Source organism: Xiphophorus couchianus, chromosome 8, assembly GCF_001444195.1.
Source record: "Xiphophorus couchianus chromosome 8, X_couchianus-1.0, whole genome shotgun sequence".
NCBI classification, from domain to species: Eukaryota; Metazoa; Chordata; class Actinopteri; order Cyprinodontiformes; family Poeciliidae; genus Xiphophorus; species Xiphophorus couchianus.
The window spans coordinates 14414722-14425509 of NC_040235.1; the positions used below are offsets into that span (position 1 = coordinate 14414722).

General features: G+C 37.8%; 1 protein-coding gene across 1 annotated transcript; it reads left to right on the top strand.

Annotated features, from left to right (window-relative positions):
* Positions 1–404: 404 nt before the first annotated feature.
* On the top strand, positions 405–10347 carry LOC114149091 (prolactin-releasing peptide receptor-like). Its single transcript, XM_028024661.1, has 3 exons — positions 405–466; positions 5031–5500; positions 9542–10347. The coding sequence occupies exons 2-3, from the start codon at positions 5052–5054 to the stop codon at positions 10173–10175; spliced, it is 1083 nt and encodes a 360-aa protein (XP_027880462.1). The 5' UTR covers positions 405–466; positions 5031–5051; the 3' UTR covers positions 10176–10347.
* Positions 10348–10788: the final 441 nt, after the last annotated feature.

Consider the following 10788-nt stretch of genomic DNA (forward strand, 5'->3'; position numbering starts at 1 on the left):
TTCAGACCAGAGTCAAAATATCCATTGAAGAATCAACTAATTTTGTTTTAAAGCTGAAGAACAAGCAGCTCATTGATACAGAGTTGTAGAAAATGTGCCTGTTTACATTAGCATGCGATTAAAAAAACACAATCAATCTACCCTTCATGTTCCTATGAGCAGATAAATAATCCTGCTTCACACCGAACTGCCTCTCTGATCTGACCACTAACTAATCAAACGCCATCACCAAGTCCAACACAGACATCAATCTTTGTTGGTTTCTCTGCTTTCTAATTGGCTCCCCATCTTTTCTACAGACATCTCAGATATATCTCCTCTCCCTCTGCGCTCCGCACGCCTCCCACCTTCTTTCTCTCCGTTTAAAACAGCTGCAGCTTCTGCTCCCTCACTGAGGAAAAGCACACTGTCAAGGTCCATTGGTACCAGTCCTCACTTCTCTTCGAACAGAGAAATATCAGACCAGGTAAGTTAGGCTCTATCATTAAAAAGCATTGCTTTGGCTTATTTTATGTAACAAGAGGGATTTACTGTGTGTATAATTTATTTATATGTAATTATTTTTTTTGTTAAAAGCACTGCAAGAAATGATTAGCTTTAAGATGAAGGATTTATATTGATGTATTCTAGGAGTGCAGTGACAATGGTGTGCTTCAGCTTCTGGTGTTTTTCAAGTGATAGATTAAAATCAATCAGTTTGAAAAGAAAAAACTTACATATCTGTTTAATAAATATATTTTAAAAACTTAAGTCTTATTTCTTTAAAAAAAAAAGGGGAAATGTTATGCATTTGGAGTTCTGTTTTGCAGTTAAATTTTGAATTTCTGTGATTTTATGTGCAAAATTCAGATAATTTTTCCCCTCCCCAAGAATTGAAAAACATTATTTTAAATTTGTTGCTGTAAACCAAGACAACAAATATTGTCTTGAGAAAACAGGAGGAAAAGACTGAGAACAGTAACAGTTTCCTATGAACATATTATTCTGCAGAAAGGTTGGCAACAAAGCATGAGGAGGTCACATTGCTACATTCCCTCTGGCAGGTTTCTGCAGCAGCGGTCTGAAGCATCCTTTGGGGCACAGATAAATGGGCAGGGCTGATTATGCGATGATGTGGAGTTAGGATGCGAGTGCGACTGCCTTTCAGGAGAGAAACATCAATTCATTTGTTGAATTTAAATTTAGTTTAACTTAGCCGCTAACTCGTACTGGACATACGTCAGAAAAATGCATGCGAATCCACCTTATTTCTGCTCGACTTTATGCTTGGAAACAAAAGAACTGGAGGAAAAAAGCTGCCGTCTTCTTGTCCTCACTGCTTTCAACAGCCATCAGAACAGTGGCAGGTTTTTTAAAAATGTTTTACACCCTAGAGTACCAAGAAAAATACACTGAAAGACAGTTTTTAAAATCCAGAGGACAGCAACGGCAGACACCAACTTTTCTTTGGCCTTTTTCTTAAACATCATTTCAGAAGTCATTGTCAAGCAGGCAAAAATAAACAGTTTTACTTAAAAGCAATGAAGGATTGGAACTTGCTGGTGTGAGTAGCAGGATGTTTTGACCAAGAGCTGCCTACTTGAGAGGTACGTTGGGAGAGTTGATTACTGAACAAAAAGCAGGTGGTTAACTGGAAACGGCGTGCAGCTGTGAGGGACGGCAAGAGATAAACTGAGAAAACAGAAAATATGTCTGATAGAGAACAAGTGATAAGAAAATATGAAATAATACAAAATTCCTGTAAAATTCTTCTAATTATTATTCTGAGTCCTTGGTAACAAATTGCGTGAGAATCATTTGTTCCTGGCTGGTTTATGGTGAAATTACTTTATTTCTCTCCCTGGATAAAGTCTCCAAATGGGTTCACTGGGACATTTAGTTAAAAGTATCTGAAACCAGTAACACCTAGCAACAATATGTATGATAGCTTAAACTTAACCAGCTATTATCAATTTACTGAGATACTGGATTTGGTCACTTGGATTTCTATTACTTTTTGCAGTCTCTTTCCTTAAAGTTACTTGTTTCTGGTGACGTTCCACTCAATTATATAATTTAATTGATCAGTTTTTCTTATTCATTTGTATTTGTAGATTGCTTATGATGTTAGAGATGACTGCTTGTCTATTTAAATACACTTACATGTTTAGTTTATATTCAGGTTTTGCACAGTATTTTTATTGCATGATATTTTGGAGTATAAAAAAGTTCTCAGAGTAACACAGACCTCATTAAAATCGTCCACAGTACTCAAATCAAAAGACAAAACCTCACATCACATTGTCATTGAAATCCCTGTTCAGTACATTCATTGATAGTATAGCTGGCTGTGAAACGTAAGAGGTCTATGCTTCAACTGTTGCAGAGATTAATTCCCCAGTCTGTACCTCAGCACAAATTATGCTAATTAGCAGAGGACGAATGTGAAAAGACAGCAGAACCATAAAGTCTCACTATCAGGGCTCCAGGTGACAATAATTCAGTGAAGCAAAACTGTAGTATGCAGACTGATGAGCAATCTGGCAAATTTGTTCATTTGAAAAAAGCAATACAAATAAAACGGAAAATGTCGTTTTTATACTTTTCTATTCACTCCTAATAATGCAGAAATACAGAAAAGCCTTTTTCTCAGGTAGATCAATTTCTGCTTCTCACAGAACTATCAGATTCCCTTCTCATTAAACCCCCTTAAGCTCTGATTTCTCAGATCTTTTGAGCTGAAGGAGCAGTGTCCTCTCTTCCAGAGGCTACCAAAGGATAAATGCCTGTAGCTCCTGAACTATGAAAGCTCCCACATTGCTGTGGTCAGGCACAAAGACCAGTTCCTGTCAACAACGCACAACTGTACGTTTGCTTGTCATCCTTAGATTTATATTCCTCAGAAGAAGAGTGCTCCCTTTTGATTTAGAGATCCAGCATGGTCGAACTTAGAGATGACTCCCTGACTTTGACAAAGTAACTAGAGAGTTTGCTTTGTCAGGTATAAAGAACTAAGCCAGCCAGCATTTGTTCAAGTGGTTTTAAGATTTATTTAGAGATATAATTCTGGTGGCTCCCGTGAGTAAAGCACATTTCAGTTTCAGTTCTGAAAGCTGCCAGGGCTTGGCACGCTCAAAGATCCACAAAAGTAAAATTGCATATGAGAATTGTTTACTGCATTTATTCAGCCTTTTGTTTATGGGATGCATCCAACACTACCTCTGTTTTATTTTTTATATTTCACACTTTTGAAATAAAAGGCATGTTTCATCCATTTGTTTTTTAGTTTCTTTCCTTTCATTGATAAAACAGAGAGCATAAGTCCTTATAAGGGAGCTTTTGTCTTACTTTCAAGACAAATGCTCATAGACGTAAACTGCTACTGTTCTAACTTCCTTGCAGCAGCAAGCTGTGCTGTAATGCTAACGTTAGCCTCACATGAACGAATGACATGTCTGTTTCAGCTATGTTATTTTTTGTCTATGTTCCTTTCAGTGCAACTTTTTTAAAAAAACAGTCTTTCTGATCCACAATTAACCCAAAAATATTAACACCCATTTCATTTTAGAATTAGAATAATTTTGATTCAACTCTAAGTTCTTCTGACAAGAAATGAGTGAGGCATCTCAGATAATACAATAAAAAATGTAAAAGTAGAGATGTTGAAAAACTAATTTTATTTAAAAAAAGAAAAAATAAGTGTTATAACATTCGAAATCTTCTCATAATTACTGACAAGTTTTTTGTTCATGTGGTTTTTGGACCTTTTGATTTGGGCAATTAGCTTTGAGGTTGGAAAGCCTCTTTGCCATCATCCTAATCTTTAGTCCGCTCTTTTAGAGTCTATCAGATTCAAATTTGACATTTGACTGTGCTACTTAAAAAATAACACTACTTTCTGTTAGAAGAAACATTTTGGCAGAAGTTAACTTTATATCTTAATTTGCCCGGCGTATGAAGCTCTTGTCCTTGAGGGAAAATGCTGCGACTCCGTCTGCATAAAGTAGTTAAAGTTTGCAATAAAAATTTCTTTCAGCTGCCAGTTATGCCTGGATTGAATATTTATTGTCAGCAGGGAGAGCTCCATTCAGTTCAGGGTCATCAAAGACCTTCATTATGTCAAATGTTTTTCAAAAGGTTAAAGCCAGTGGTGAAGTCATTTGAATGCGTTCATGCACAGCCTTCTGTGACAGTCACCACATGATGAGGGCGCAACCCCGTACTTCCTGCGGTTTGTCGGTGGAAGATTTCCAGAGCTCATTAAATAAAATGATAATGACAATGTGATGAAGGTAAACTGATACAGCTCTGTTACAACTTGCCTGGAGGATCTCCAAGCCTGATATGGGGAGTTTTTAAAATTTCTGAAAAACACTTCTGGTGGCACTAGGATACATGTGTCCAGTTTTGCCTCACAGCTGGGGATCAGAAAATGATGGAATTTCATTATTTCTGTCAGGCTTCGAAGGAATAATGCCTAAGGCTTGAAAGAATATTTAAAAAATGTGTTGGTGTTTAAATATTTTAATACACATGTCCTAATTGCATTTTTAGTAATTTATTCTTGATTAGCTGATATGATGACAGGCAGCATGGAGAAGTCATGTTTGAATGAGTTCACAAAAAAGGAAAACTTAAAAACGATGCAGCTCAGCCATGCTTAGTTATTGTGCGTATGCTGAACAGGCCAAACAGAGCGAGTTAATTAATAATGACATTTTTTCTGCAGCTCTTGGCATGTAAATTAGGACCTAATGTTGTCATGTGGTGTTTCTAAAACACATTTTATTGGTGGATGGAAGTAGTTGCTCTCTGCATTTATAATGAGATTCCTTCACAACCATCTGCCTCATTATACCTTCCTCTTTACCTCTAAACGAGTGAATGTGTTGCTGCTTGTAAAAGCATGATTTTTCTACTAAGAGTCTTCCATTTATTAAATGTCATGATCTTTTTTTCCTCCGTGTTTATATTTTTCAAGTACCTGATAGTCTGACCTTTTAGAGGTGTTGGTGATGTTTGACTATAAACCTGCCACTTTTTTGTTGCAGTGCACATACGGACAGGAGGCTATGGAGGCTAACCGCAGTAGTCCAACAGGAAGCACGCCGCCTTCCTCATCTGCAGAGCAACCTGAGGGGCGCATTTATGAGGTAGCAGTGCAGAGCAACTCCACCAACCGCAGCTCACAGTTTGCAGATGTGGCCCTGCTGCAGACATTCAAGCCTCTCATCATCCCTTGTTACGTGCTCGTGGTTGTTGTGGGTGTCGTTGGGAACTACCTGCTCCTCTATGTCATCTGCCGAACCCGCAAGATGCATAACGTCACCAACCTCTTCATCGGGAACCTGGCCTTCTCGGACATGCTCATGTGTGTGACGTGCGTCCCCTTCACTCTCGCCTACGCCTTCAATCCACACGGCTGGGTCTTCGGCCGCTCTATGTGCTACTTGGTCTTCCTCATCCAACCTGTCACTGTATACGTTTCCGTTTTCACGCTCACAGCTATCGCTGTGGACAGGTGGGTTTAAATGCCTGCAAGCAATCACAACTTTGACAATTAGAAATTTTCAAGTTTTTCTTATATTACTTTGATTTATTTGCAGTGTTGTGCTTTCATGTTTTAAATATACATGTCTTACAAAAGTGTCCATGCCACTTGAAACATTTCCACAGTTTTTCATGCTACAACCACAAACTTCAGTGTATTCAATTAGGATTTTTGTCATATAAAGCAGTGGATGATTATGATGTTTTTACTGTTTTTATTTTACTTTTCTTTAAATTTTTACCAGGAAGTTCTTTGGCATAACAACTTTTTTCTGAGACAAATCTAGCCAAGAGGCACACCAGTGTAGAGCATTCAAAACAAAACAGTTTTAATTTGAAGTTGTAATGTATTTTGCTAATTATTTCAAATTTAAATTGTAGTCTAAGAAGAAAGCTTTTTTTTTTTACCAATTTCTTAGCCAAGTTTGGAGACCCTGAGGAGGAGTAGGTGTGATGGACGGGTATTATATCCACTTATGACTGGAAACATGGGAGTAGCTTTGCCCAAGGCAACTTTATAACTAAATAAAAGTCAATGTTGTTGACTCCTTTGTTTTACTGAAGGCCATGGGAACAAAGTATGAAGTTTACAGTGGTGCATCTTGAAGGCAGCGTTTGTAAAGCGCTGTGAAATATTGTATCCAGGCAACGGAGAACTGAGGAACCTGCATTCCTGTTTGTCTCCATAATCCAACATATTCAGGAAAGTGCATTTTAACACTTTCCTTTTATCAGCTTCTGACAGGATTTGTGTCAATATCTATCCATATGCTCAAGTAATAGCAGGTATTTCAGCATTGGTTTTTTTCTTGCCACTCTTTCAGATTTAGAGTGCAAACCAGTAGTTGCCTGGTTGACTGATTCTGTTTAAATTTCTTCTTACCAAACCAGTCAGTTTAGGTTGATGATCATGTTTGGTAGCTTAGTAGCATTCTCATTTACACTTTCTGGATGAAGTGGTCCAGTAAGTGGTCTTTACTGGGCTCAATAAAGCCCAGTAAAATACAATGAAATTTGTGGTGTATTCGTTTTACAAGGTATAAATCACTAAGCAAAATTTGGCACAAACAAAAATAAAATCTGCTTTTCTAAATAAGAGTGGATTACAATAGTAACCTAGGAATTCACAAGCCAATGAATGCAATCATGTTGTATTCCTTGAAAATTAGGCAAATGAAGGGAGGTATTGATTTGCATGTAAAAAAAAAGAACAATCTGTTCTCCTTAATCAATAATAAGGTCTTTATTTGGCAAGCAATTACTCAATAAGTGAAATTTCCTAATCAGTGAGCTTCTCTTAAGAACTAACATGGTGCAAAAATATAGCTAGATTAGTCAAATTCTTAAAAATGTCATTATTCTTAAGGGAATGTACAAAAAAATCAAACAAATAAGCAGTTGTGAGCTTCAGATAACTATTTTTTATTTGACTTTCTAAGGATCAAGCCTTCGTTTATCTTTAGTAAAGCTTCTCTCCTTTAGATTGGATCACTTTAACATAAACTGAAAGTTTTAAGTGCTTGTTTTTGTTCTTTGACACACCTGAACTCAGTGTTAAAATGCATTCTTTGCCTGTCTTTGCCAATTAGACCTTACAGGCAAGGGCGTAAATCCCATCTCATTATTGGGGGGGACCATAAACAGGAAATTTTTTAAGACCAATTTTGGGGGTGTCAGCAAAGTTACAGTGAAATGTAACGTAAAATGTGGTTTAAAAGGTTTTTAATCACACTGCAGGACCAAAAATTACTTGTAATGAACACCAAACATGTTTTTCTAAGTAAGCAACCTGCTGAGAAGTAAAACTAAAATTCAAATGTTGCTTAGATACGAGTTTTGTTCAGTCTGACTGATCTAATCTCTGCTACACCTTTACAAAAATGTAAGGTTCTAAATAAAAAAAGTTTTAATGAGTAACTCCTCTTAATAAAATTCCTCATAAACACTGATTTATTGTAATGGCTCCCAATACAAGTTATGGGCTATTTAAATTATAACTTAAGTTGCTTTATTTTTAAGCCTGTTTTAGTTTTGCCATGTCCTAGATGACTGAGAACCTGCAGGTAGAATATCTGGGGAGTATCATAACTTAAATGTAACACTTAAGGCACCAGGGTTTATATAGAAAAATATTCAGATTTTATTTTGCGGTTTTAAAGGCTCTACATTAAAAACAGTGAGAAATAAAGCCATAACTTCCTGTTTCTTCTATCTGTTCTCGGCTGTTGGCCACTCCTCAGCCTCTCCCTCCCGTTTCAAACTCTTCTAATTAACTAAAAGTTAAAGACCTAAACATGAATAAGATGTTTGCTACCTTTGACAAAAAAGCTTAAGTCTATGCTAGCAGTGTAGCAGTTTTGCTAATAAGGCAGCTCATCAAAATTCAGCGAAAGTAAGAAAATAACGAACTGCAGTCTGATTTTTATTGTTAATGTGCTTCTTCTTATTGAGCAGTGAATGTAAATAAAAGGTGTTACATGTCTTTTGTTTTAAGTATTTACTTACTGGAGGGTTTTATGTTTGTGCTGCAGCGCCACAGCTAACGGCTAGTAGCTCCTGTTGCTCCTCCTTCAAGTTGGACTGAACCATTGTTCTAACAATGGTAGGGGGGGACCCAAAAATTAATTCTTTTTTTTTCTGAGATAAATGTCAGATTTAGTTCGTTCTTTGTTTCTTTTGCCTTTTCATACCGATATTATTTAAATGCAAACGTTTTTTCAATGATTTTTTTTTGGAGGGGACAATTCTAGACTTTTCCAAGATTCCCCCCTCACCCCTCACCCCCGACCCCACCGGGACTTACCTATGCTTTCAGGTCACAGACTGCCCAGCCAAATGCTGGCTGTCTGATTGAAAAGTACGTCAGCATACCTCATTAGATGCACAGAAACAGCTTTAGGCCTAATTAGGCCATTTAGCATTTCTCCACTATCTGATCGCTACGACTTGAACTTTCAGTCTAATCATACTTGAGATGTCACAGTGGCATTAATTCATCAATCTGGTCCTGATTAATCATCCATTTATTCTGTTAACCCTCCTTTTATGTTCGTTTCTGAGGTACAGCAATAATGTTCCTGGGTCAATTGACCCGGGGAGTGTTTAGTCATGCAGTAGTGTCAGAAACCAAAAAATTCCTCCAAAACCTTTTTGTATCTGATTATTAACTCCAGTACTAACCATTTCAATCAATATTTGTGCAATGATGTTTTTTTTCTCGTAAATAAAGGAACAGTGACGACAACTTACTAATTTACTAAAAAAAATAAAAAATGGAATTTACATTTTTGTACGTCCAATGAAAAAAACCTACAAACAAAAAAAACACAATAATTTCCTTGAAATTGATCATTTGTAAAAAAAAAAAAAAAAATTATATTACATTGAGATTTTTTTTTCAATGGGTGATCTTTATAATTGAACTTGAGACACATATACTGTTCAGGGTCAAATTGACCCGCTGATTAAAATCAAGATAAATGAGTCATGCAGAGAGTATTTATGTTTTCTCCACTTCTGCTGAGTGTGGGTGGAGTTTGTCCACAGGAACAGAAAAGATTCCCGTCAAAAGTTATATGAACACCTGCTTTCTCGCAGTTTCCTAGTGAAGTAGAGAGTAGTGAGAAAGTGGGCTTGTGTGTCCACGTGTGCATATATGTGTGTTGTGTTTTTGTGTGGTGTGGTGAAATATGGTTCATAGCTGCAAGGAAACATATAGAATTGGACAATATTTTTGTAATCTTTTTTACCCTTCAACTTGACTGTGGGGTCAAATTGACCCGAACAGTGTCTATGTAAAAAGTAGACGCAGGGGGGGTTGCAAATGTGTAAAATGAATAAATTTTCAATTTATATGTAGAGTGCACCTATTAAGACAAATAGAAAAAGTTTTATGCAAAAAAAAATACTTCTAACTATTAAAAAAAATTATAAACTTTAAAACGGGTCAATTTGACTCGCAACATAACAGGAGGGTTAAGGTTTATTAAGTACCACTCTCCCTTCGTTGCAGATATTACGCCACGGTTCATCCACTGAAAAAGCGAACCACCGTGGCCACTTGTGCCTACGTCCTCATCGGGATCTGGCTGCTGTCCTGCGGTCTGGTGGCTCCGGCAGTGACTCACACCTACCATGTTGAGTTCAAAGAAGAAGGCTTCACCATCTGTGAGGAGTTCTGGTTGGGCCAGGAGAAGGAGAGACGGGCCTACGCCTACAGCACGCTGCTGATCACATACGTCCTCCCCCTTTCCGCCGTCTTTGTCTCCTACCTCTGCATCACCGTCAAGCTGAAAAAGTGCATCGTCCCTGGAAACAGGTCGCAAGACCAGGTGTGCGTTCACCAGGCCCGAAAGAGGAAGATCTTTCGCCTCGTCGCCTTGCTGGTCTCCGCCTTTGCCGCTTGCTGGCTTCCCATTCACGTGTTCAACGTTCTGAGAGACATCGACATCCACCTGATAAACAAGCAATACTTCCTACTCATCCAGCTGCTGTGCCACCTCTGCGCCATGAGCTCCTCCTGCTGCAACCCCTTCCTCTACGCGTGGCTACACGATCGCTTCCGCACGGAGCTGAGGAAGATGATGAAGTGCAGCCATCGCATCGGAGTCCCCGCCAGCCACTGCGCAGCTGGAGTGGTTTTGTAGCCTGCTTATTTGCTTATTTGTATTTTTGCGCAGATGGGAACTTGACCAACGCTATCCATCAACATGAAGTGCAGGTGCAACTCAGTAAATAATCTCTGTTGGAGCTATTTATTCTTTATTTCTTTATGCATTTGAATTTTGTCAGTTTATTTTTACATTTCTAGTTTTTGTATTATTTGCAGGTTAATAATTGTCAATTCTATTTATCTTTTGTTTTTTGTTATTTGTTCTTATTTATTTGTTTTCTAAAGACAGGAAGTGTGGTGGATCAATCCACTTTCTATAAGTGTAGGGGCCTGGTAAAGGACCAGCAGGCATTTGGGTTTGGGGCCTATGGTTTTTACCAGAGCACCAGAGCAACAGAAGTAGACAGAAGTAGATAGGAGCAACAAAGGAAAGTTTGAAAGTTATAAGTGTTTTGCTGAAAAGAAAAATAAAAGCAACCAAGATAATCAACAAGTTTGGACATTAAAATTCTTGTGCCTGTGTGAAGAATCTGGACCCCAGTACCTCATAGTGGCGGATGGAACCTTTTATTGGATGTTTGGTTTGACAAACAATCGCCATTACAATCTCCTATGCACAAACCAAAATCAAGCAATTCGCTGCTGTT

Coding starts and splice junctions, on each gene's coding strand:
- LOC114149091 (XM_028024661.1), top strand. CDS start 5,052: ATGGAGGCTAACCGCAGTAGTCCAACAGGAAGCACGCCGCCTTCCTCA. Junction 5,501..9,541: donor ACAGCTATCGCTGTGGACAG/GTGGGTTTAAAT, acceptor CCTTCGTTGCAG/ATATTACGCCACGGTTCATC.